Here is a 26,505-nt window from a genome sequence, read left to right as displayed (position 1 = left end):
ATTACATAATCAGACGAGCCGGAAACATGCACTTTAAATACAGAAATCTGGCGGTTGCAGTCTGAGTCAGGCTTCAGGACAAAACACTGGCAGGAAATGTTTTATAAATTAAATGAAAGAGAAACTCATCCTGTCTGTCTTCTATTTTCTGAGAGAGTCTAATCATAAAATGGAGCAGCAGATACAAAACTTACTTTGTACTTGGTTTCAGTCACTTTTTAAAACAGGAGGGACTTAACTCTCTGGATCTGGTTAATCCTCTAAATTATCTTACAACACAAACTTCATTGAATGGCCTTGATTTTCAGGTTATTGGAAGAACAGAGTGATGCATTGATAAGGTCATGGTTCCAAATGGAGTGGGATCAAGTCATGTGAAAGGGAGATACAGTTAACATTATGTCCACTGCAGCAGGAGAAAACCATCATGGAGATTATGGAATGAAGTTCACATGAGTAAAATACAGTATTGCTTAATATATTTAATAAATGCCTGAAAGAACGTTGTTAAAAGTATTTTTTCACACAGCAAAGATGTCAAACTGACAGGTTATGAAAGAAAATTGATAGAATGTGATGTGCAAGTGAGTCTAATAATTTGAAAACTAAATGGAAACTTAAAAAAAAAAACTGTCAATCTTGCCTGAATTTTTTGTTTTTTTGGTACATTATGAGAGAATGGATTTAAAAGTCAGAGTGACCATATAAAAATAGAAGCTGTATTATATATATCATATCACTGAAGGGAAAAAAATACATTTCAAATCATCACACCCAATGTACAATCCATTACTTTCAGACTCACTCATCCCACACATATTGAACACTGACACATCTTGGCAACCCCGTTCCCACAACAGCAGGTCTGACACAAGGATCAGTGTGCATATATATCACTGTATGGTCATACACAGTGGTTCTGACCACCAGGTCTTTGTAGTATGGTTCAGAAAGAAACCATACTACAAAGCACCAGCAAAACCCTTAGTGTGACTGTCTCAGTCATGAGGACCCAGTTTAGCAGACACACAAGCGCACACTGTCCACCTACACCGTGAATGCAGCTTCTGCCATCAGTCATGAACTGATGCCTGAGTGGGATGAAACCTACTGTCCTTGTGTGGGCAAAGCTGCTCTGAACTTGATTAAACACATGAGACGAAAGAAGAAGAGGAAAAAAAGGAAAAGGGGGGAGGAGGAGAAGAAACACACTCAGTTTTTCCACAGGGAGTCAAACTGGCTCTTCATCCTGCTCCTCTGTGTCTCCTTTAATATGAAGAGAAGAGACTATGTTCTCTAACCCATTAATCTTCACTATCTGGAGTCACAGCTAAGTCTGCTGCATCAAAATCTGATTCAGTCACAGATAAAATAACACGATCGTTCCAGTCCTGAACAGTTGAAGCCCCTCTCCCCTGACCACAAAATCTAGTTTTACCTGGATTTTGTAATAAATTCAGCCAAAGAGTCAAGTTAACAAGTTAGCATACTGACAAAACGTATAATAAAGAAATCCTTTTGATTGCTATACTCAACATTGCCTACCAATCCCTAAACCTAAGACACAAACATAAGCTTACCACAACAACTGAAAACATAATTAAAATGGGTTACATAAAACTTTCCAATGACACATGGAAAGTGTCATTGGCGACATTTTTCTGAAGTGTGACATAAACAAAATTGAACTAATTTTACATAATTGAAAGTAATTTTGAGTTGTTATTCATAAATCATTTGCAATGTGAACATTCATACAATAATAAGTGTTACACATGTCTGTGCCTCAGTTTGTCTGTGCCACATGTTGAATGCACTTATGAGAAAGTGACAGAAATCATGCTCCCCAGGGATGTAGACAGTCAGTCACCTTTGCTTCATATGCAAAGTTCAACTGTCGGATGAAAAAATAGTTCGGCAAAACGTGATCTACATAAATCAAATAAAGCACACAACTGGAAACCTTTCTATTTTTACATCTTTCATTTAACAATAGTTCTTGCATGTGACGGACGTAATAATGTCAATAAGGGTTTAACAATAGAGGACATGCTTATCTGTCATCAAAAGAGAGCTCCATAAACACTAAGTAGATGGAAAGAATCTGAGAGCAGGACCATCTAGCTGTTAACTCAGCAGCTGTTAGGCGGCCTGTTTCTCTGAGGGACGCAGGCTGGCAGTGCCATGAGCCCACTGATTACTGTTTCACCCCTTGGTGCTTTCCAGCAGTGGGCCAAGGGCTCGGCACACATGTGACCATGACTGGAAAGCTTCGAAAGTGGGGGCTGTCAACACCAGGACATAAATAAAGCTAAAGATAGGGTGATGGGGTTTCAGCTGCAGTTTCTGGTCATCCAGGAGCTTTTTATAGAAACACTCCAGTTTATAAAAGGCTAACAGATGCTATTTTTGACCCAGCTGACCTCAGGGACAGGAACCTTGGAAACTTGTGATGCTTGGGGTGAATAACTGACCCCTGTGTGTGAATGTGTCAGTGTTAGGTGGTTGTGGGAGTTTCAGATAGTCAGTGCGGCTGGGATCAAATTGGCTGAGGACTGTGTTATTTTCAGACACAGTCCAGAGACACAAAGACATGAAGATGATCACATGTACTCGTCTCAGAGAACGGTAAAGTTATCGGATCACTTTTCAATGGGATTGTATGGATTAAGGCCTTACTACAATCAACATTTTCCACATGGCTATATTTACATATAAGCTTTTAACGCCCTCAGTCTGTTAAAAGCTTGAATAAAAGGAGAAAGCGATGGGATTCATTAAAATTTGGCGCCGATATCCACAGACAACATCCTGGACAGGTCACGAGTCAATTACAGGCCATCACAGAAAGCGACAGGACAAACAACCATGCAACCACATACACCTCAAAGGCAATTTGGAGTTAAAATAAGTTAGCTTTGGAGTGTGGGAAGAAGCCAGAGTATCTGGTTAGAACCCACACCTTAAATTGGAGAACATAAAAACTCCCAGGCAGGGAGTTGAACCCCAGACCACGTGTTATTAGCACATGAGTGCCAATGCCTCCACTCATGTGCAACCCAATTAGATCATAATGTTTTCATATTATGATTCGTTATGCAAGAAGTGTGAGTCCAAGAATTTCTTAACTTCTTTGTGAATTTGCATTTAATTTGGATGTATTTAGATTCACATCCAGACCACTCACAGGTGTCAGTGTATCAGGCAGCATTTGCAGCATTTACAGAAAACTTTGCTGCGTAGTTGTTCATGACTATTTGGCCTCACCTTAATCACAATGCTGTTAATGGGTTAAAAGGACAGAAAAAAAAAACATACACGATGATGTTTACAACTTATTAGGTGTGACACAGACTTGGATTTAAGAAATGCTAATTTTCAAACACACTTGTTCACTGATTACTGCTGTGCAACCCTGGATGGTCCAGATGGAGGCAGTAGTGGATTGGTGGTGGATGGCCACCACGACCCAACACGGCTGTGATGTCAGCAAGGAGGTGGTGGAGTCATTTTTTGGGCCGAAATCATGGGGAGAGAATCATTGGTCGGCCCCTTCAGTGTCCCCGAAGGTGTGAAAAGGACCTCAGCAAAATATTTGGACTTTCTGACTGATCAGCCGTACCTTCAATAGCAAAATCATCTTCATGCATGACAATGCACCATCTCATGCTGCAAGGATACCACTGTGTCATTGGCTGCTATGGGCATAAAAGGGGAGAAACTCATGGTGTGGTCACCATCATCCTCTGACCTCAACCCTATTGAGAACCTTTGGAGTTTCCTCAAGCAGAAGATCTGAGGGTGGGATGCAGTTCATATCAAAACAGCAGTTCTGGGAAGATATTCTGACATCCTGCAAAGAAATCCAAGCAGAAACTTTCCACAAACTCACAAGTTCATTGGATGCAAGAATTGTGCAGGGGTCAACGAAGGGGTCTTATGTTAACATGAAACTCAGCCTGTTAAGATGTTTTTGATTGAAATAGCTTTTAATTTTAGTACAGGTGACCACTTAATGCTGCACATTCAAAGAATGACTGTTTGCAGTTCTTTAAAATGCTTAGAAAATCTGCAGTGCATAATAATTTAAATAATAATAATAATTAGTGCATTTTGAGTTTTTTATTTTTTGAAAAAATTACTATGCTCCTGGGGAGCTTTGTTCAGCGTAAAGCAATGACAGATTGATGTTAGGTCCTGAAACATTTCTGCAACAGAGTTAAAATATATTTAAAAATTGTACATGACAATACAATGCCTAAAAAGGTTTGGTCTGTTAATAATTTACACCTGTAAAGCTGAACAGTTTTTCATGTTTATTATAATAACAGGTTTCTGTGAGTGAAGGTTTACATGACCTCTTCATATGTGATTGAAACAGCAGCAATGCTTCTATATTTCTAACCGTTAAGTCAGTGTTGCATTTCTACTCAGCTAGCCAAGCAGGAGCAGCGCTGATTTTAAGCAGACGTGTTTGAAATAAATAGGGTGACTGAGATCTGATGCAGTGCCGGCTGTGTGAGTTTCCATAGACACAATGCAAACACAAGCTCTCAGATTGACTCAGGAGGCAGTAAGGGTCACTGAGTAGAGACATTTGAGCTTTCTGAAGACCTTGTAGGTGTTTCCCGCTCGGAATATGCCATGACTGAATACTCGGAAATCCCACACTTGCATGATCTAAAGCCAGAGATCAGGACACACCGTCATATCCTGCACTACATTGGTGTATTCTGATAGTCTGAGGTCAAAAATAGAAACCAAGGGTGAAAAAAGGTTTTTCAGATAAACGGCTCCATAAATAACAACTTTTATGGTATATAACTTGACACTAATGTGTTGAATAATAGATTGTGACCTCTCTCCCATGACAGTAAAGCTTTTTTTTTTCTTTATCCCAACCAAGTGGCGTACTCCTGTTTCTCCTTCAGCTATGATTTACAGTACACTCAGTAAAGAAAGGCCGCCATAACTTAGGCCCCTTAATACCTCTGGTGTATATACATAAGCCTGAAATGTTGTATACTGTTTGGCAAGTTGTCATAGCTTCATCTCAAACGTGACCATGAGCAAAGATGAAGGCCACAAATCATCAAACGCAGGTGATGTGTGTTTTTCTGTCTGATTTGGACATGACCAGGTGTCCTCATGGGACAAGTCCAGACATAAAGCTAAATAAAGCTCCTTCATGAAAAGAGAAAGCACACGTGTCACCGTGGAGGGCAGAGGTAGGCATCAGATATTGTCATGGTACGATTTTATTTTCAGAGAGGGTGATGGCGATGCATCACTGGCTCATGGACAAGCAGGGGCGATATGAGCCGGCCAAAGCATTTGTTTGGTGCTTTGTGTGCAGTTTGAATCCATGGCAACCGCAGCATGGCTGCGTCCTCTGCTAGATAGAATCTCTGTCTTTGGCAGTGTGGAGAAATTTACCGACTCGGGACCTCAGCATCCTTTCTTCGTCAGTAGTGATGAAAAACGATGATCGTAACTACATCGCTGTGCTGCAGACTTAAAGGTCAGATTTGTAGTTCAGGTCAAACAAAGTTAGGACTGTGGTTCAGTCACACACGCGCCTCTGCATCACCATCACAATAAAAAATGCATCATGTTCTTTTCATCAAATTTTGTGATTAATACAATAATCTTGTTAAGTAAAAAGATTAAGAGGTCACAGTGTTGCTCTTGCACAAGACTGTATTGGTCCAAGTAAACAGCACTCAAAACAAGAGACCAAAAACATAAATTGAAAGTTTTGCCCCTAACAGTCCTCAAGTCCACAGCTGCAGTAAAAAATGACACCATTAAAAAATAATACTTTAAGAAAAATTGTGTTCCTAAAGCATTTAATGATGCCTTGCATGGATTTATGTTTTGTCTTGTGTTCAAAAATTAAAGTTAACTGTGATCTTCTAAACGCTAACCTTTTTTTGTTTTCTTTTCTTTTGGTTTTGCATGTACTCACTGTTTGTTGGACTAGATTTTGACTTTAGTTCTGATTTATCTTTAGTGATGAGCTCAGAGTGTTTGAGATTGTGAGGTCTCCTTCCAAGCTCCCCGATCTGCAGCCTCAATCATGGATTCTTTATTAAATTGGAGCCTCTCCTCTTCAAAACGCAAGAAGAAATATGTTGGTAAATTTTTAAAAAGAGTACTGTCAGAGTATGAATAACCTGGGGCTTAATTGTATGCAAAAATTTGAGTTTACTTAACAATTAAGCCTATTAGATGATAAAACCACAGAACTTTGTATCACAGCTCCCACATTAAAACACATTTTTTGAAATTCAAAATTTAGAAAGTTGTGATCATAGGGGAAACAACATCACAGCATACTTTGATAAAATTACATCTTAAATAATGTGCAAACTCTACACCGAATGTACATGCACATTCACAATCTAGTTTTTACATTTTTTATATTTACACTTATATATGTTCCACAGAAATGCAAACATTATTTTTGAATGTCTTTCTGCTGGAAACGGTATTTTTGTTCAAGAGTCTTGTACTTCACGGTGCTGCTCAGACTCTGCTGTATGTGGGAATAAAAAGTCACTATGGTAAGCAAGTAGATAACATACTGCTAAAAATACCTGTGACTGACTCTATTTCTGATCTCTGACTGTAATATCATCTTACACGGCACATCGATTGTGGCTGCGGATGTTGTGCCCGCTCAGGTATTCTCTGTCTCAATAAAGCTCAATGATGCTATTTCAGATTTATCATTTGGGAATATGAGGAAAATATACTTCACACACCCAATTATATATTATCTGCACTCTGGCTGTATTTATTTTAGGGGGACGACACATGAAAATAAAATCAATCATTGTAATGTAACCTTTTTGACTCAAGCAGGGGTTGCACACATCCTGGGAGGGCAGACAAAGACAAGGTCAAATGTTATTGAGATACAGAAAAGCAAAGCAGCCACTGAAGAAATAACATTTGCTTTTGCTCTTCTCACTCTATTGATCTTTTGGTCATTATATTGTCCTGCCTATAAAACCTTAATTTTAAATAATGCGGCTTCAATGTGTATTTTATTACTCTTAACTAAGCTGGTTAAACAGATTGTTTCAAGCTGTTTAATGCAAAACACAACAAATGTTGCCACCAAGAGGTTGTTCTAATTATTATTTTTTTTTCCCCACAAGACACACAAGCACATGAAAAGAAAGTCTACTTATTGTGAATTACAGAAATAACTATGGTAATAGTAAAGTTAATCTAATTTAGCCTGTGATTTTTTTTTTCTTTTGGATGTGTGGTTTTATTGGTTTGTTGTTTTTGTTTTTTGTTTTTTTATTTTTTTTAAGCAAAACATTTTTTTCGAGTTACTTGCCCTACTTAACTGGGATTGGGTTTTTTTTCTGTTTTTAAAAAGAACTTAAATTATTTTTTTTTTACTCACAACAAAAACATTTATTCAAAGGTACAAACTCCAAACATTACTATCTCTTGCCACCTGCTGGATCAATAATGCTATAACTCATAGACAACATGCTGATAGAAAAAGATAAAGTACTCCATTTGTTAACTCAGTGAAAACAACACAAAATTCTTCCAAGAGAAACTGCTTCATTTTTGAAAAATAAATATTATGTTATCAAACATGCATGTATGGATGATCAGAACAACCTAAACCAAGAACAAACAGAAATGTATAGCTTAAATATTTCCATTGCGTATTGTACCAACAAATCCGACATGGAGGTCATACTTTTCTATTATTTCAATATTCTTTAAATTATGAATTCCAAAAGCATTAGTTACTTTTCACATTGTGTTATTTCTCTATTTTCTCTCAAATATCTCATTTTATGCATTTTATATTTTTTCAAATATGTTTGCTTTGTTCTTTGCAGTCCTAACACAATTAGAGCAGCTTTTTATTTTTGATTTGAATATTTTAAAAATATTTTCATGTAATTTCTCCAAGAATATATTTTCCGTTCCATTTTCAATCCCAAATGATTTCACTAAGCTCCTGTACTTCCATCTCTTCATTCACATCACAGCATTTATTTGCAAAATGTAAATTCAGAGGCGATGCCCTGAGGCAGTTGGGTAACTTGGCTATCTTTAAAACTATATTCTGGGCTCTGGTTTCCATCAGCGCTTCAACAATGAACTGAAGGTGATTCATTCAATGTCTGTGCAGCTTTTTCCCAATAAAGCTGCACAGACATTTCCTGTAAACTACAGCTGCAGATCTTCATGTACTTCCAGGATCATAGTTCTGATTAAGACAACTGTGCATTTGAGTAAGTTATGCTATGATTGTCCAACCACATTTAATCTGTTTTTAATGTATGCTTTTGTTTATTGTCTTTCCATTCCCAACAAATCATTACAAAATAAAATATGCATAAAATCTATGATTTTCAATGCCTCGTTCATGAAAACAATACTGCAAAGGCAGGACGGCCTTTAAAATCTATGGATAATGAATGAAAGGAGATGAGACGTGCTTCAAACCTGTAGGAGGAGCAATTCCCAGAATCAGCGAATAGTTTACATAAGCAGAACAAGGAATCAAAATGCAAACAACAAACAGCCTGGAGGGGACAGAGTTCAGATTAATCCCGGGGATAAAGTTTCAGGGAAGCATGACAGAAACGGCTTTACTAATGTTTTATTCAAATGTCAATTTACAATGTTTTTGACATTTCGGCACTTTTCCATTCATTGATGGGATGCACCTTTAAATATCTTTAAAATGAACATCTAGTGGCCACAAAATATTAATCCTCATCCACAGTTATATATTAAATAACTGGCTAAGTGACTATTAAAAAGTTAACATTTTCCCTGCATCTCTGAACAAACATAATAATGATGGGTCATTTGTAGGCAGACAAAACATTTAATTCTTCATCAGTTTTTACATTTGGTTAGTGATTTCAATACTATTTCTTGCCTCTATCACAAGTTTCTCACCATCCCTGATTGGTGGCAGTTTTGCCAAACTAAAGGTGGTAGAGTAGCAAAAAACATGGAGGGTTAATTGGACTGAACCACCAGCTCCTTATAAAGAGGGGGAATAGATTTTTTTTTTTATTATTCAAATACCTTTTTGTATTCTAACAGCAACGACTTGTATTTATTGTGTTTTCCTTCATCTGACTTTTGTTTATCATCAACTAAACTCTCTGCCGTCCTCTTATAATGAACTATGCATGTCTATGTGTAAATTGTGATAATGTGGTGTCAGCCATTACATACTTTCTTGTATCTCATTCCTTTGAATGATCAACTGTTTTCCCTGCTCAGTTTGTTTGTCAAGTTTTCATTTTGTTTTTTTTTTAGTAGTTTGGTTTTCTTTGACTTCTGTTACAAGTTTGGCTTTTTTTTTTTCATTTTCTTCCTCAGAACAACTTAAAGTAACAAAGTTGTGTATTCAGTTAGTAGATAACTGGCTACAGTGTATGCGTTTTCTCTCCATCGCACATTCCTCAGGGCTTGGACTTGGCTACTGATTACCTTGAACCGAGTACTGATTCCTGTCACCACTATGAGGAAGATTAAACATTAGCATGAACAGCCTCAGCTTCAAGACAAAAAAGACCCCTGAATTATCTGGAAGAAATCTGTTTGTGCTTTTCAGTCAGCTAATGTCTTGAGAGTTTTGGGCCTCAAAAGTGTTCAATCATGACTCACATGCTGGACAGCAATATTCCAAAAAGTAAAAAGTCAAACTTCTGATTCTTACAAAAAAAATAGAGGGAAACTGAGAAAATGATATTTTGAATTTTATTTTCTTCAAGAGAAATTTCAGAAAGATACATTATAACAATATTTAAGCCACCCAGAAATGACATCTCTTGCAACAAAACTACAATAATTTAACAACCACTTCTCAGTTGGGTGTCAAACACTGTTATTGCCACCACATCATAAAGTATCTCGAAAATAGATCTTGTAAGAAACATTTTAAAATATTCATCAACAGGGTACCTGAGAAATGTCCCGTTTTGATTTCTGGACAACAGAGCAGTTTTAGATAAACAGCTGATAAAGGATCAGTGCTAAATGGTCAGGCTGTTAGCCTGTAGATCTGGCTGCTGCTCATTTCACAGTGTTGCTTGCTTTCTTCGATTAATTGCTGCTGGCCTTGGAGTGCAAACCAGGCTTTTATCTTCAATTTATAAGCTTAACTCTCCTGTTATGTTCGTTTCTGGGGTACAGCAATAATGTTTGTGGGTCAATTTGACTCTGGGACTTTTTAATCATGCAATAGTGTCAGAAATATAAAAAAAAATCCCCCAAAACATCTTTGTATCTGATTATTAACTCCAAAACTAACCATTTCAATCAATATTTGTGCAATAATGTTTTTTTTATTTCTCAAATTAAGGATCAATGATGACAATTCACTCATTTACTCATTTGGACATGAAAAATGGAATTGGAAATTGGAAAAAACCTAGACAAAAAACAATTTCCTTGAAATTGATCTTTGGTAATTTTCTTATATTACTTTTGTGTTTGTGTGTGTGTGGTGAAATATGGCTCTAAGCTGCAAGGAAAAACAGAGAACTGGACATTTTTTTAAAAACTTGACTGCCAGGTCAAATTGACCCGAACAGTATCTATGTAAAAAGTAGACGCAGGGGGTGGTGCAAATGTGTAAAATGAATAAATTTTCAATTTCTATGTAGAGTGTACCTATTAAGACAAATCAAAAAAGTTGCATGCAAAAAATACTTCCAACTATTTGAACAAAATGTTCAAACTTTAAAATGGATCAATTTAACCAAGAACATAACAGGAGGGTTAAAAAATTTTACTACAAATGTCTTGTGATGGTGCTGCACAGTGATGCAGTCGGAGGCACTGTTGCCTTGCAGCCGATTCCCGGCTCTGGGTCTTTCTGCATGAAATTTGCATGTTCTCCCTGTGCATGTGTGGGTTCTCTCCGGGTACTACAGCTTCCTCCCACAGTCCAAAAACATGACTGTCAGGTTAATTGAATTGGTCTTTCTAAATTCTCCCTAGATGCAAGTGTGTGTGTGTGTGGTTGTTTGTCTCTGTGTTGCCCAGTGACAGACTGGTGACCTGTCCAGGGTATACCCTGCCTCTTGCCTGGAACGTTAGCTGGAGATACACTAGGGACAAGGGTGTAAGAAAATGATGGATGGATTGGATGGATGGATATCTTTAAAACCTTTTAGAAAATATAATTTACAAATTATCAAAGATTTCAGAAAAAAAACTGCACCTCTGTTCTGACAGAAACTTACTCCTGCTAATGTTACTTTGTGCAAAATGGATCAAAAAAGCTTTTGGAGAAACAACCATGGCAGTAAAAAGTAGAATTGCAATAAAGCATGCCCTGTCACACAAACACAGAAATTGATTTTGACTTCTACAAGCTGATATGCACTGAGGAACTTAATTGGAGGAACGTACTAGCCTCTCTTTGAGAGGCTGAGGAGGCCTGAAGTTGTTTTCCATCCGCATCCTCTGACCATCCTCTTCACCACTGAACTGGAGCAGTCGGAACATCCCCATCTGCACGTTTAGACACAAAGACATGACATGTAGTTTTAATCATCAAATTCAGTTTAACATATTTAGGCTTCTATTGTAAGACATCTGAATTATATCACTAAAAATCTGTATAAAATATAAATCAATCTATGATACCCATATATCCAGTTGGACAGATGCATACGATAATTAAAAGCAATTAAAATAATAAAAGAGCTAATCTATTGATTTATCCATTAGGTGAGTGCAGTTTGTGTGGCACTATATGTGTGCAGAAAGAGAAAATCTGATTATCTTAACTTTTTTTAGGAAAAAAAAAAAAAAGGAAGATGTGGCTAAACTGGCATCAGCTGCTGAAACTGTCAACATTCAGACACGTGAACCAGGCTGATGTATCCCTCTTATTCATCGGATTATGGTACAAGTGTCACAACTGAAAATGTCTCATTTCCAGGTGTCATACTGTGTAGATCCAGAGAAAGGGGCAAAACGAGAGCAGCCAACCTTCAAATTAACAACAGGAATACGCTAAAAGTTGAAAGAAAAAATATTCAAAATGGTTGCTAGAACATTTCCTCTTATAATTTCATATACCAGAAGCTCATGGTTGCTTCCTTCCTTCCTACAGCAAAACATTTCCTCACTGGACTCGTATCTTGCTGTGCAGGAGTACCACCACATGAATGAATATATTACTACTATCGATTTCACAGTAGGATATTTTAGTTTAATGTTTAACAAAAATAAAAAGCGTTAGTGACATTTCTAAATAATTTTTTAGTGATGATGAAAGAAAGGTTCATCTTAGCCACTTTCCACAGGTCCGCCATTTCCACTGGATTACATGACGGATTAAAAATGACAAATGTCTTTTGAATTTAAGAGTTTTGAGTTAAACTGTTGGGAATGTCCTCACTTGCTTTTCGGAGACTACGATTGGCTCTTTCAGGACAATCCAGATGACACTCTCGTGTAAGGGAGGTGTGGTCAGTGACCCCAGGTAGGTCCAGTAGTGGAGGTTGCTGGGTAGGAGGCACTTGGGATTGAAACCTTTGAAATCTGTGGAGCTTCCCTGTGGGAAAAGTAAATAACATAACCAACAACAGCTTTTACAATGCACTCATAAAAGAGAAAATGTAAAAAATGAAAGCAGTAAATTACAAGACTCACCTTAAATTTCACCATGTACAGAGCATCTGTTATCATGTGAAGCCATCTGTGGTCATCACCTAGCTAACAGAACAGAGTGGTTCTTAAAACTGATATTTGTGTATTTAGAGAAACTTTTACAATCTTTTTCCTTAATTTGTTGGTGGGCTACAAAACAAATAGCATGCATTAATTTTGCTAGATTGTGATTAGGAATGATTAAAAGATATCATTTTGATAGGGCTTTTATTTGCATTCACACTGGATGAGATGAGTGTTGGATCTCCAAGTCTTCTGCAACATATTGCAAAGACAGTCCATGGGATCAAATGCCACAGTTAAAGTAAAAGTGACGACTCAGACTTTAAAGTCGGGTCATGAATTGCTCATGACATTAACATATTGGAAAAAAAGTGAAACCAGACTGCAGACTATTATATTTTAACCTATCTATAAACAGATATGATATCTTTTCAGGGATAGAGTATGATAAGGCTGATGCATGAATAAGTCAAGCACAGCAGTAGATATGGGTAAGAAAGAAACAGATAAAGTTTTAAAGCAGTTTTACGATTTGTCATTTTAACCGACAGTATCTGCTTCGCCAGATCAAACTGAATGTCATTTCCTACCAGACAAACTCCATCACCCACTGAGCTGCAAAAGGTACTACACTAGCTTTGTCAGACATTTTAATAATCCAAATTGAAGTATGTTTCTTAATAGTGTGGGGGGAGGGTCTAAAACCAATACATAAGTGTACTGAATGTGCAACAACTTAAAAACTTCAAAAATACAATAGCATGAAACTATAACTGGTCATGCATTAAATGTTGTACCTCTAAAAAGATGCCAAGGACAGCAAGGCCATCAGGAGCCACTGCTGCTTCCTCAAACGTCTTGTACTTGACAGCATTCCAGTGAACTAAATGCAACTAAAGAAAGAAATAAGAAGAAAAACTAAATTAGGAACAAATATCTGCTTTCTCTGCTCGGATGACAAGTCCCTAGCTGTATTACATCTACAGGATTTTATGAAAATAAACTAAAACCCAAAACAAACTGTCTTCATTCGTCAATTAACCGTACAAGTTAACAGATATTATCCATGTCTACTGGGTCTATTTAGTTACCAGCAACCTAAGAGCTGAAGTATATAAAGCTGAACACAGACCTCCGATGCATAGCCGACTCCTGAAACAGTGTGCTCAGATCCTTCACATCCCTTTCCACCCCAGTGGAAGTGAAACTGCTTGAGTCTATAAGGGTTGTCAAGAGGGCCTCCTTGAATCACTGTAGGCAGAAAGAGGAAAGTGAGAATAATACATTTGAAGTCACACATGGCATCAACTGTACCTTCACTTTCTTTCAGAAAGTGTTAAAGAAATGCCTTCCTGGCACAGAGTACCATGTAATGATAGACATGAATGAATTCTCGTGAATTCATTCACAAGAATTCATTCATGTGAATGAATTCTAAGGGAATTCATTCACATCTGCAGAAGTTTTAAAGTTTTTCCACACTTTTTTGCAGATTGATATTTTTAAAGCAAACTATTTTGCACAAACACAGAGGCATCTTTGCATCAGAACATAATTCCTTAATGCTGAAAGCCGGCTCAATCCCTTTGGGTGCACTTCATCAAAAAGCTCACTGTGCTGTTGAATTATGATCTTCAGAGACCACAATCAGGAAGGACTATTAATAAAGCGTGAGTTTTCTCACACAAATTTTAAAAATTTGTTTAGGATTTGACTATGGCAGATTCCATGGACAACACAGAAAAACAAATTACAAAGTATACACATGAAACAACATACACTAATAACCGTCTTTAAATGTAAGGAAAGCTAAAGTAGTTATTACTGAAATTATTAACACTACTAGAGTTTTGAGAACGTTCAACTTGGCACCGATGAAAACATTGTGACTGTTCTGGTTAGTGTCCCAAAGACAACAGCTTTCCGTGTTTAGAGTGTAAAAATAAACAAGCCAAACAATCTAAATCAGGTTAAAAATGTATAGTGGAACCTAAAAAAACAAATGGTTCATCAAAAAGCTCATGTGGGAAAGGTTAGCTCTGGTTAAGGTAAACATAAAAAGGCACATGCCTCAAAATGTTCTCAGAGCATATAAAAAATAAAATATGGTTTTGATCATTTTTCATTCATGAAGCTAAATGTGATCCAAGAAGGAAAAAAAAAAAGCCAGATTTTTTTATTTAGTTTTTTTTTAAATAAATTTACTCAATTTTTACTCGTCATCTGTAATTATTTTTTACCCATACAAATTAAAGATTTCTAATTTACTCAGTTGGCATCAATTTCATGTACACTGCTCAAAAAATAAAGGGAATACTCAAATAACACATCCTAGATCTGAATGAATGAAATAAATATGAAAATAATTTCCACCTGTTGTCTATTCCATTTGCACAACAGCAGGTGATATTGATTGTCAATCAGTGTTGCTTTCTAAGTGGACAGTTTGATTTCACAGAAGTTTGATTTACTTGGAGTTATATTGTGTTGTTTGAGTGTTCATTTATTTTTTTGAGCAGTATATTTTGCAAGTGGTTATGTGTGCTATGGTTGTGTTCCAATACTGAAATGCCACTTTTGCAATTTCTCCAAATAATTTTACTCTTCCCAGATAAGTAATTTCCCAAAATCAAACATCACATCCCAAAGCAACTTGCAAGCAATTTGAAGAGTTTGGGAAACATCAGAGAAGACTCAGTACTGCTTGTGTTTCCTTGCAGGTCATTTCTTTAATCTATTATTTCCCTACATTTGCCTGTCTTGTGGAAATTTTGTGTGGAACTGCCCACGCTTCTGTACTTATCATTCATGATGATTGCAGGGTGGCCATCACGCATCCACCCAGTCATAAAAACAAGCATTGTCATAATAACCACTGAGATGTCTGGCAGGTTATTATATCTTTTGTCCAGCAGACAGATCTTCATAAAGTGTTAGTTGCACTTTCCTTCCTCATAATCAAAGGTTCATTCTCAGCCGTTTATTATGGTCAGTAATTTTGCACTTTCCAAAACTTGTTGTCCTTCGCTTTCAGCACAGATTTTTACAGCACGTTTGCATCAGCAGATAAGAGAGGGACATTATCTCTGAACTATGACCGCCACTAAAAGCTGCAAGGCGATCTTTAAACATTGTCCCTGCAAAGCAATATGACAATTTCAGAGGTGAAACATTCCGACAAAACCTGCAGGGGAAAATAAGAACGTCAAACAAACAGATTATCCTCACCTGAGCGGTCATCAGAGTCATCAAACTCCACAACTACAGAGTGTCCATTGTTAGCAATTTTAAGAGATGTACACTGGTCATACTTCAGGAAAATAGGACCCAGGCTGCTGTCACGTCCAGCCTCATCAGGAATGATGTCAATGGGAGACTGGCGGTTCCCTTTGGCAACTGGATACTGTCTGTGCCATGCTGAAGGACCTTTCAATTACAGGGGATGAAAAAAAAAAAAAAAAACATTTTTACAACAGCTTCAGTTCATTTATAGCATAAAACAAAATCAACTCCCTGCACATAGGCTACTAAGCTCAAAAATAAAATGGACTTTATTTTGTCCCCATGACAAAATAAAACCCAAACCTCAAAATCTGCCCTCAAAATGTTACAATTCATCATCAGACTTGTGTGCAAAACAAATGAGTAAAGACTAACTCATTCTCAAAACCTGCCAGAAAGCATTATTTATTAGTCGTTTCCCCTCTCAGAAGTCCAGGGCAAACTCAACAGCAGCTCCTCAAGTTAAAGTGACAGCGGTCGCCCTTTAAAGCACCGGGTTAATCCCGGTTTAACAGCCGTCTTTGCAGGTATCCGTCCGGAGAAGCAGAGCAGGATCCGTTTGTGCAGCTAAAAAACTATTTATCACGCTGAAATCATTAAATATGTTACAGAGTCTGATTAAGAACTTCATGGTTGTTGTTTTTTTACCGTCCTCTTTTCCGTATCCCCAGTGGTGTCCTGTCATGGTCCTCGTTTGCGGCTTAAGTCACACTTAATGACGGTCATAGAGATCAGCTGGTGCGGCTATTGATGGAGTTTATTAAGGGGGACGGACACTTGTTCCCGCTGAGACACGCCCCCCTCGCGCCCACACAAACAAATCAATTAGTAGCTTCTCCATTTATGGACACAGGTGGAGATTATAATTCAAGAGAACTTGACAATTTTTAGAATACAGGTTGCACGATTGTTGTGGGGAAGTGTAGCAAATCCTGAAATAACAGGCTCCGTCTTTTTTTGTGTATACTGTCTGTTATTTGATAGGAAAAGTAGAAAACAAATTAGATGAAAAGCAGCTTTTCTGGGTTACAGGATTTCTTCCTTTAAGAAGGCTAAAAGGACAAAAGTAAATAGGAACAAATACATTTTGGAAGTATAAAAGTTTGCTGCCAAGTTTAAATTTGCTCCAAACAAAAACTTTAAAAATTAAAACTTTGGGGTTGATTTTGCTCGTTGTTCTAAAAATGTTAACACTAGTATGATTTGCTCATATATTTGTAGCACCATTTACTTATCAGCATATAGGGAAGTTCAAATTGCTCAACACGTCCAGGGCACACGAATTGCCCCTTTACAAAGGTTGTCATCAAATGCATGAGGTAAATATTGCAATCTTTCGAAAATTGTACATCAAACCAATTTTCTATCAATGCCTATTGTTAAAATGTTACTTTCTGTGAAGTTAAATTGTTGGACCTCTTTCATTTGTCCATTTCCCTATTTAAAATGTATTTTCAAATAAACTGCAAAAAAGAAAAAAAGGAGAAAAAAAAAGAAAATTGAAAGGAAAAGACTGAAAAAAACCCTAATTACATCAAAACTTTAAACCCATGTGTACCAGTTGACATTTCATCCAAAATGTAGGAAGAAAATAAGTAAACATATTATCAGAATCAAGTAGGATGTTGGACAAATTGGCCACCTAATTGTTAAAAAAAATAAGCTTTGAAACTTCCCTGGATTTACCACAAAATCGTACAAAATTATATAAAACATATTTATTATAAAATTTGTTATTTTTTGTGCAATATTTATTTTGTCGATGGTTTGATGCTTTCCACAGTATGTACTCGTCTTTCAACCTTCACCCAATCCAAGTTAAAATAAAATACAGTCCAAACATAAAAACATAAATTATCAATTATTTTTAAAGTGTGCTTCTCATATTCCTGTTCCAGTATTTATTTTGTCGAAAGTGCGCATGCGGATCATCGCGCCGCCACATTCGTGTCGAATCTGACGTCGCGGAAATAAAACTAGAGCCGTCAACGTAGTAATTTTAAAGCTATCATGGCAGCCACCAAAGGTTCCAAAGAGCAAAAATACGACAGACAGCTGCGGTAAGTTTTATGGGCTTTTTGCTATTCACTAAGAAACAGGGCTTTGTGTAGGTATATGTCATAGATAGTTATTTTCGGAGGTATCAGAGCACGCCGTTAGACAAGTTGAGGTCCAGTGTTAGCATTAGCTTGCTTTGCTTTATGTTCTATCAGCATCGTTGGCTTTGAGGTTGATGGGATAAATGTCGGTTTTGACTGGTTTCAGTCAGAGAAACGTTTGTTTCTGCTTTCCAACTTCTAACTACTAATGAAATGGTTTAAAATAAATATGAGCAGAGTAAGAGATGATATCACAGTTGTTTTTGCAAGGTGTATCGGCTGGACATGAGTGGTGGTGTACAGTAAAATGAAATCACAAGTCCTTGTTGTGTTTTCCACCGTCAGTCTGTGGGGTGACCATGGACAGGAAGCTCTGGAGAACGCACATGTATGTCTTATCAATGCCACAGCCACTGGAACAGAGATCCTGAAGAATCTGGTGCTTCCAGGTAAGCAGATGATGTTTATTTTGGGTGCTGCTAATGGAGACAAAAACAGCTGTCTGATTGGGTGAAATTATATGTTTGACAGGGATTGGAGCTTTCACCATTGTAGATGGACATACAGTTGCTGGGGAAGATGTTGGAAATAAGTAAGAGTTTATTATTATTATCAGCTGAGCTGAAATGTCTAATTACTGATACAGTTTAAATAACCATATTTGTTATTTTGTGTTGCAGCTTTTTCCTTAGCTGCAACAGCATTGGAAAGGTTGGCATACGTGGAATTTTTCCGATTTAAATTCTTGTTACAGTTTCTACAAATTGTCTGTGTATCTCTGCACGTAGTCATGCTCATGCATCAGGTCGTAATGTTATGGTTAATGGGAAAAAATAAAGTGACGTTTGATGCTGAATGGTGTTTGGTGTTGCAGAACAGAGCACAAGCTGCCACCGAGCTACTACAAGAATTGAACAGCGACGTGTCTGGAAACTTTGTCGAGGAGGTTTGAATTCCTTTCATTTTGACAACTTCCAAAAACTTAAAATGTAAAATTCAGAAAAGCACAATGTATTTAAATAGTTGACATTGCAAAACTGCAGACATGTTTTTGGAAGAGTATTCTTACATTGATGAAAGAGCAAGATTATGATATAAGATTTAAAAATATACTGTCTATGTATAATAATAGATTACTCTTGCTTGGGTTTTCTATCCCTACAGAGCCCAGACAAGCTTCTGGACAATGATCCAGAGTTTTTTCACAGATTTACAATAGTCATCGGAGTCCAGTTGCCAGAAAGGTACGAGATGTTATCCAGCTAGTTTGGCAAAATAGCCTGAGTAGCATGGCGTGATTTTGTTATTTTTCCTGCCAACTTTCATTTTCTTTCTCTTTCTCGCTCTCACTCATCAACAGCACATGTTTAAGGCTCGGCTCTGTTCTGTGGAGTGCCTCTGTACCTTATCTAGTTTGTAAAACCTATGGCCTGATAGGCTACATGAGGCTAGTAGTGCAGGAGCACACAGGTAAGAGATTGGGTTCATTATCTTAGAACTTTCTGTTATTTCACATTAACAATAAATAAGAGTATTTTGATTAACAATGCTACATTAACATCCTACTCATGCACATATACACTATCATGTGTGTAGTTAATTTGCTTCTGTGTTTATGAACTATTACTTTGCTGCTTCTATTTTTAGTCATTGAATCTCATCCAGACAACGCATTGGAGGATCTCAGATTAGATCAACCTTTTGACGAGTTTAAGAACCACATAAACTCCTATGACCTCACAAGCATGGAAAAGAAGGTGTTGATTTGAAGTTAGCTTTCACATTAAGAGCCCTCCAAGTTATTTTTGTTCTTGTTATAACTATCAATTACCTCTTTTCTCTCGGTTTTATTTGTAGGATCACAGTCACACCCCATGGATTATCATTGTAGCTAAATATCTGGATAGATGGCTCAGTGAGGTGTGAAACTTAGTTCTGTTATCTTTTCCTGGAGGCTAGATCTTTATTTTGAGAGTGTTTTGTTTTCTGTCTGATACGCTTGTGCTGTTTGTGGTTGCAGCATGATGGTCAGCCACCCAAAAATTACAAGGAGAAGGAATCCTTCAGACAAATGATTCGGGAAGGTATCTGTGGACCCCTGGATTGTTTTTGTTGCCTGTTAATCAACTGACTGAGATTTATACTTGTTTAATAATATTTATTCTTTATTTATGTCTGTTTACATTTTAGGGGTCTTGAAGAATCTGAACGGTGTTCCAGAAGATGAAGAAAACTTTGATGAAGCGATTAAGAACGTCAACACTGCGTTAAATCCAACGAAGGTGTCAGATCCTATCTTCTATTTAGTAGATCCGGTCGGTAATTAGATCTGCTTTATTTCATAATATGTCTGGTTTCTGCAGATTCCAAGTGCTGTTGAAGATCTCTTCAGAAGTGAACAATGTAACAACATCACAGCACAGGTAAATGCAAGCGTTGTTAAAGGGCACAACAAATATATGTTTACATTACATCTGATCTCCATTTTACTTTGTTTCTTCCTGTTTGTTTAGTCTCCATCCTTCTGGGTGATGCTGCGAGCTGTGAAAGAATTTGTCCACAGTGAAGGCAGTGGAAGCCTTCCTGTACGAGGCACCATCCCAGACATGATAGCAGACTCTCAGAAGTTTATCAATCTCCAAAACATGTAAGTTGTGGAACATTTGGACTCCAGCTGCGAGAAAGGACTTACTGATTATGAATCAAGTTTTGCCAAGTGGCTAACCCTTTTTTTTTAATTTTATTTTATTTTGTTTATTTTATCTCAGTTACAGGGAAAAGGCCCTGCAGGATGCAACAGCTGTTGCTAAGCATGTTGAAAATCTACTACAGTCTGTCGGAAAGGTCAGTCAGAAGTCCAAACCATGCAGGATTATTGTGTTTCACTTTAAGGATTAAAACAAGTGAACATGCATTAGAGTGTCTGTGAAGGTTTTCAATGATTTCTATGCTGTTCCTTGTATCAAATGCTAACTATCTTCTGTTTAGTTTGAACATGTTTCCTGCAAGTACTTAATGAAATAGTTATCTTCTTGTGTCAAATACATGCATACGCCTTAAATATTAATCCAAACAGACTTAAACACAATTTCAATATATATGGATCATATTTTATATTTGCTTCAATTGGGACAAAAACATTGTTAGCTGTTTTTTTTCCTCCCCCTCTTTTAACAGCCAGCAGAGAGCGTTTCTGAAAGAGACATCAAGCTGTTCTGTAAGTACTCTGTACACAGCATTTGAAATGAAATACATTTTTCTGCTCATATTAATGCAGCCTTCAGCAATTTTAGTACATTCAATTATTAATAATATTCTTTACAGTTAACAGTCACACTGAGAACATTTACATTTATTTCAGTTGCTTTTGCAATTTACTTGATGTCTTTTTGTTGTGTTAGCTCTTTCTGGATGTCTGAAATTATCTCCACTCGATTCACTCCTGATCAGTCAAAATAGTTTTAATTGTGACTGCTGAGCCTGCAGGAAAAACCATTTTCTCACTGGAGGTATTTGTTTTGGTCCGTAGGTAAAAATGCAGCCTTCTTGCGTGTTGTGTGCTGCCGGTCTTTGGCTGAAGAATATCATGTGGATTCAGTAAATAAGGATGAAATAAGTAAGTCTTAGAGAAATGCATTGTTTGTATAAATTTTGAAACTGTTTCTTGAACCTTTTGCTTCACTTGTAAAGTGAAAGTAAATGATTGTAAATATCAAAATCTTTCCTCAGCTTCTTGCATGGACAGTCCAGACAGCGAGATGGTCTTCTACCTCATGCTCCGCGCTGTTGATCGCTTCTATCAGCTGCACTCTCGCTACCCTGGTATGAAACATATTCTTTTTTTTCTACTTTTGAAATGTTACAGCACTTTGTCTCCTTTTTCATTTCTATGTTTTGTTTTATTTGTTTCTCATGAAAGGAGTGTATAACTACCAGGTGGAGGAAGACATCAGCAAATTGAAGCTGTGTGTGAACAGCCTGCTGCAAGAGTATAACCTCAACGTCAACATCAAAGACGACTACATCCATGAGTTGTAAGTAGTCATTGCTTCACTGGCTGCTCCAAGTCGCCATCAGAGCTGACGCTAATTAGTCATAATTTAACTCCTGCAGTTGTCGATACGGAGCAGCAGAGCCACACACAGTTTCCGCATTCTTGGGAGGTAAATTTCAAATCATATCCCTATAAGCAATACAGTTGAACTCCTCTGTGATGTCAGCTAACATATTTTGTCTTTGTGCTGTGTAGGATCAGCTGCTCAGGAGGCAATCAAGATCATCAGCCACCAATTTGTGCCCTTCAACAACACTTTCATTTATAACGCCATGTCACAGACCTCTGCAACATATCAGCTGTGAATACAGTCAATAACTTTGCTAACGGAAACATCTGCAACGGTGGCAGAAAGGATGAACTTATCGTAAAAATGATTTCAATCCCTCTTGTAGGGAAGAAGATCATGAAGATGTTTTTTTTTCCAACACCCCTCACCACCACCTTTCTGTAGTGGAGAAATATAAATAAGCCTGATATCGACACTCCGTTAGTTTTTTCACCCTTGTTAATACATTACACCCTCTACAGTACTTTGTATGCTTTCGTCCCAGCTGTTTGTCATTGTGTTTGGAGCAACATCTGTAAAAACATGTTTTGCTGTAAAAGATTCCAACAGTACTTGAGTGCGTTTGTCTTCAGTACAAATGTCCTCAGCTGGTCTGCTGCTTTTATGGGAGATAAATGTTTTTTTTTTAATTCAATGATTTCAAAATAATCTAGTGAAAAGCTTCACTCAACCAGCTCTACATATGTAGAATCCTTACATATGTTATACAATGCGCTTCACAGAGATCCAAATCAAAGGAACAAGACTAAAAGTACCAGGAAATGCTGTTGTAAATATAATAGACAACTAGAATGAAATGTCTTTAACAGTGGGGAAAAAACTGAAGTACTGAAAAATGTTCTTCAAAGGACAAATGTAAAACATCAAATTCCTTCTATGGTAAAATCTAATTGTAAAACTACAGCCATTTTAAGCATTCGGTTCAAATATACTACAATAGAACAATAAAGACACAAAAAGATGTTACTGTCTTAGCCTTTTACAAATGAGGAGGAGGAAGTAGTATGTATTTTCCAGTAACTTGTTTCCATATCAAATATAGCTTAAAAGAAATTTGATGACTTAAAATTGGCCTCTGTCTCTAGCTCTTAAACTTTATATTGCACTCTGCCTGTAGCGTGTTCTCAGCTTGACTGATGGGGAGTTTGATAAACTACAGTGCAGTTTTGCCAGGTGTTCAGTGAAATAATCGCTGCTGGCGCTAGTCTGGTGGCGCAGAGTGGGACAGGAGGGGAGAAATGCTCTGCCAGGCAGAAGCTCGGCTGGAGACTGCAGCGCTGAAGTGTATCCTTGTGGAAAAGGCGGCACTTTGTGAGAGTAAGCCAGGCACTCTGTCCGAATGGCTATCACGGGAGATTTAAAGACTTCTCAAACATGCATGACGGAATACTCCAGGTATGTTTTTTTTTAATGAGGGAATAGCACCATAGAGTAACAGAAAACTCAAAAGAGTCGATTTTACACAACACTCCCCTTTAATAGCAATCTACAGTTAGGGTTGCTTAGTTATATGATATAACCACAAGGGGGCGCTCTTTTACCACTTTGGGGTCTAAGTGGATTCCAAAGTTTAATCCTGACCAGAAAATATCAAGTTCTGATGTAATAAAGCCACAGAAACGTCATATCTTAATTAACATATTTTTTGAATAAATTTTGTGAAATGAAGAAGGTTATGATATTTCATATGGAGAAAAAGAATATCTCCAGAAGAGATGTTCTTCTGGAGAATAAACAATTTCCATGGCCTATGGAAATAGATTTCTTTTTTTCTATTATTTTTTTGTCAAAAATAACTAAATAGAAACATGGCGTCAGAGGACCGCCATTCTGCCAGAGATTTTCTAATACCAACGTCTGCTGTTCTGTCAGACCGGAGGGGATCAAGCTGGAGGCCAGAATGAACTCTGGCAATTTCCTAAACCTAAGATTTTGTCCTCTGCCCCCAAAAAGATTATTGTGTCTCTATCCATCTATCTGCTTCCCCTGAAGATTACCACATAGCAGTGCCAGGTTCATCAGACCAAAACTGAATCTCTCGCGTCTTTTAAAGTTAAAACGTTGCATATAGTTGTCTTTTATCCAAAGTGTCGCACATTGACGGTTTTTACATCACTCGTTGTAGTTCAGAGTTTTTGAAGGCTTTGAGACACAGAAATGTAAGTTTTTATTTCATTTCTTCCCTCAAAAATGTGAGGGATAAGAACTAAAGTGTTAGCATCACAGTTTAATTTCCATGTGTACCCTTGCCATCTTCATTCAGTCTTGGCTTCAGATGTTGCTCTGCGTTCACTTTACGCCGAGAGTCCTGTGAGGTGTTTGCTTGCTTCCTTGTGACCCAACACCCACACTCTTCTACAGATGGTTGCTGATAAGAGATAACGCTGAAAGAAACAGCCCAAAGGGACCTTTTTCACATGCAACATATCTGGGGCTCTTCTTTTTGATCACTTTTTTTCCCCACTTTCTTTCGAGGTTTTTATCGAAAACAAGGCAAAGCACTATATAAAAGAAAACCATCTTTTTCCCTTCAGAGGAAAGAAATGAATACAAAATTGTTCATTGTTTCATTTTTGCCTCGGCATGAACACAGTGAATATAAGTTCATTATTAATATGCTTTGAGAAGGCACATATACAATTGTTGGAAATTAATTGATTTTAGCTTTAGAATAATTAAATTGACATCCGAATCAACCTCTGAATTAAAAATAAATCACTTAAAGATAATCTAAATGAAATATAGTTCACTATGTTAATCTTTAACTCCATATACAGAAAAGTTGATCCATTACAGATTTATCATAATTTACAAACCACTTTATATGCATTTTAGTGGAATATATATATATATATATATATATATATATATATATATATATATATATATATATATATATATATATATCACTCGTTGTAGTCCAAAATTTATTCAAAAAAAAAAAAATATATATATATATATATATTAAAAAAAAAAAAAAAAAAATTCCCTTCTCACCCACCGCGGGTGGTTCTTATCCTCTGAGCTCGGGTCCTCTACCAGAGGCCTGGGAGCTTGAGGGTTCTGCGCAGTATCTTGGCTGTGCCAAGGACTGCACATTTCTGGACTGAGATGTCTGATGTTGTTCCTGGGATCTGTTGTAGCCACTGCTCCAGTTTGGGGGTTACTGCCCCGAGGGCCCCGATGACCACAGGCACCACTGTGGTCTTCACCTTCCAGGCCCTCTCCAGTTCTTCCCTGAGGCCCTGGTATTTCTCCAGTTTCTCGTGCTCCTTTTTCCTGATGTTGCAATCACTTGGTATTGCTACATCTACCACAACGGCTTTCCTCTGATGTTTATCCACTACGACAATGTCTGGTTGGTTCGCCATTACCATTCTGTCTGTCTGGATCTGGAAGTCCCACAGGATCTTAGCTCTGGTGTTCTCTACCACCTTTGGGGGTGTTTCCCACTTTGATCTTGGGGTTTCCAGTCCATATTCTGCACAGATGTTTCTGTACACTATGCCTGCCACTTGGTTATGTCGCTCCATGTACGCTTTCCCTGCCAGTATCTTGCACCCTGCTGTGATGTGCTGGACTGTCTCAGGGGCCTCCTTGCACAACCTACACCTTGGGTCTTGTCTGGTGTGGTAGATCTGGGCCTCTATTGCTCTGGTGTTTAGGGCCTGTTCCTGGGCGGCCAGGATGAGGGCCTCTGTGCTGTCCTTGAGTCCAGCTTTTTCCAGCCATTGGTAGGATTTACTGATATCAGCCACTTGGATTATTTGCTGGTGGTACATCCCATGTAGGGGCTTGTCCTCCCATGATGGTATCTCTGGCACCTCAACCTCCGTTCCCTGTTGTCTGAGACATTCACTGAGCACATTGTCTGTTGAGGCTTTGTCCCTGATGTATTTATGGATCTTAGTTGTTTCGTCCTGGACAGTGGTTCTCACACTCACTAGTCCTCTGCCTCCGTCCTTGCGGCTCGTGTACAGTCTCAGGGTGCTGGATTTGGGATGGAACCCTCCATGCATGGTTAGTAGCTTTCTAGTCTTAATATCTGTGGCTTTCATCTCCTCCTTTGGCCAGCTGATTATTCCAGCAGGGTATCTGATTACTGGCAGGGCATAGCTGTTTATCGCACGGATTTTGTTCTTGCCATTGAGCTGGCTTCTCAGGACTTGCCTTATTCGTTGGAGGTATTTAGCTGTGGCTCCTTTCCTTGTGGCCTCATCGAGGTTGCCATTTGCTTGTGGTATACCTAGGTACTTGTAACTGTCCTCTATGTCTGCTATTGTTCCTTGTGGGAGTGAGACTCC

General features: G+C 37.7%; 2 protein-coding genes across 2 annotated transcripts; one reads left to right on the top strand and one right to left on the bottom strand.

Annotated features, from left to right (window-relative positions):
• Nucleotides 1-9,751: 9,751 nt before the first annotated feature.
• On the bottom strand, nucleotides 9,752-16,714 carry ca7 (carbonic anhydrase VII). Its single transcript, XM_055045221.1, has 7 exons — nucleotides 16,627-16,714; nucleotides 15,925-16,122; nucleotides 13,829-13,947; nucleotides 13,494-13,589; nucleotides 12,676-12,738; nucleotides 12,422-12,577; nucleotides 9,752-11,526 (listed from the first exon to the last, which is right to left on the bottom strand). The coding sequence occupies exons 1-7, from the start codon at nucleotides 16,661-16,663 to the stop codon at nucleotides 11,407-11,409; spliced, it is 789 nt and encodes a 262-aa protein (XP_054901196.1). The 5' UTR covers nucleotides 16,664-16,714; the 3' UTR covers nucleotides 9,752-11,406.
• A 1,224-nt stretch (nucleotides 16,715-17,938) lies between these two features.
• Nucleotides 17,939-22,752, top strand: nae1 (nedd8 activating enzyme E1 subunit 1). The gene is made up of 20 exons (XM_055045212.1): nucleotides 17,939-18,038; nucleotides 18,423-18,526; nucleotides 18,609-18,669; nucleotides 18,758-18,788; nucleotides 18,952-19,023; nucleotides 19,242-19,321; nucleotides 19,438-19,547; nucleotides 19,725-19,834; nucleotides 19,935-19,997; nucleotides 20,098-20,161; nucleotides 20,268-20,359; nucleotides 20,441-20,500; nucleotides 20,591-20,724; nucleotides 20,846-20,921; nucleotides 21,255-21,294; nucleotides 21,607-21,693; nucleotides 21,807-21,899; nucleotides 21,997-22,111; nucleotides 22,191-22,240; nucleotides 22,327-22,752. The coding sequence occupies exons 1-20, from the start codon at nucleotides 17,989-17,991 to the stop codon at nucleotides 22,434-22,436; spliced, it is 1,602 nt and encodes a 533-aa protein (XP_054901187.1). The 5' UTR covers nucleotides 17,939-17,988; the 3' UTR covers nucleotides 22,437-22,752.
• Nucleotides 22,753-26,505: the final 3,753 nt, after the last annotated feature.

The sequence above is a fragment of the Poeciliopsis prolifica genome, unplaced genomic scaffold (genome assembly GCF_027474105.1).
Source record: "Poeciliopsis prolifica strain line A6 unplaced genomic scaffold, Auburn_PproV2 SCAFFOLD021, whole genome shotgun sequence".
NCBI classification, from domain to species: Eukaryota; Metazoa; Chordata; class Actinopteri; order Cyprinodontiformes; family Poeciliidae; genus Poeciliopsis; species Poeciliopsis prolifica.
Note: the sequence above shows the minus strand (reverse complement) of the source record. Positions and strands in the feature narration are given on the sequence as shown.

Excerpts from the sequence above, each read along its gene's own strand:
- ca7 (XM_055045221.1), bottom strand. The coding sequence starts at position 16,663 with ATGACAGGACACCACTGGGGATACGGAAAAGAGGACG. Across the intron at positions 13,590-13,828 it reads GAGTCGGCTATGCATCGGAG|TTGCATTTAGTTCACTGGAA; the intron begins GTCTGTGTTCAG and ends TTCTTTCTTTAG. Across the intron at positions 11,527-12,421 it reads TCGTAGTCTCCGAAAAGCAA|ATGGGGATGTTCCGACTGCT; the intron begins GTGAGGACATTC and ends CTAAACGTGCAG.
- nae1 (XM_055045212.1), top strand. The coding sequence starts at position 17,989 with ATGGCAGCCACCAAAGGTTCCAAAGAGCAAAAATACGACAGACAGCTG. Across the intron at positions 19,322-19,437 it reads GGAGTCCAGTTGCCAGAAAG|CACATGTTTAAGGCTCGGCT; the intron begins GTACGAGATGTT and ends ACTCATCAACAG. Across the intron at positions 19,998-20,097 it reads TGGATAGATGGCTCAGTGAG|CATGATGGTCAGCCACCCAA; the intron begins GTGTGAAACTTA and ends TTGTGGTTGCAG.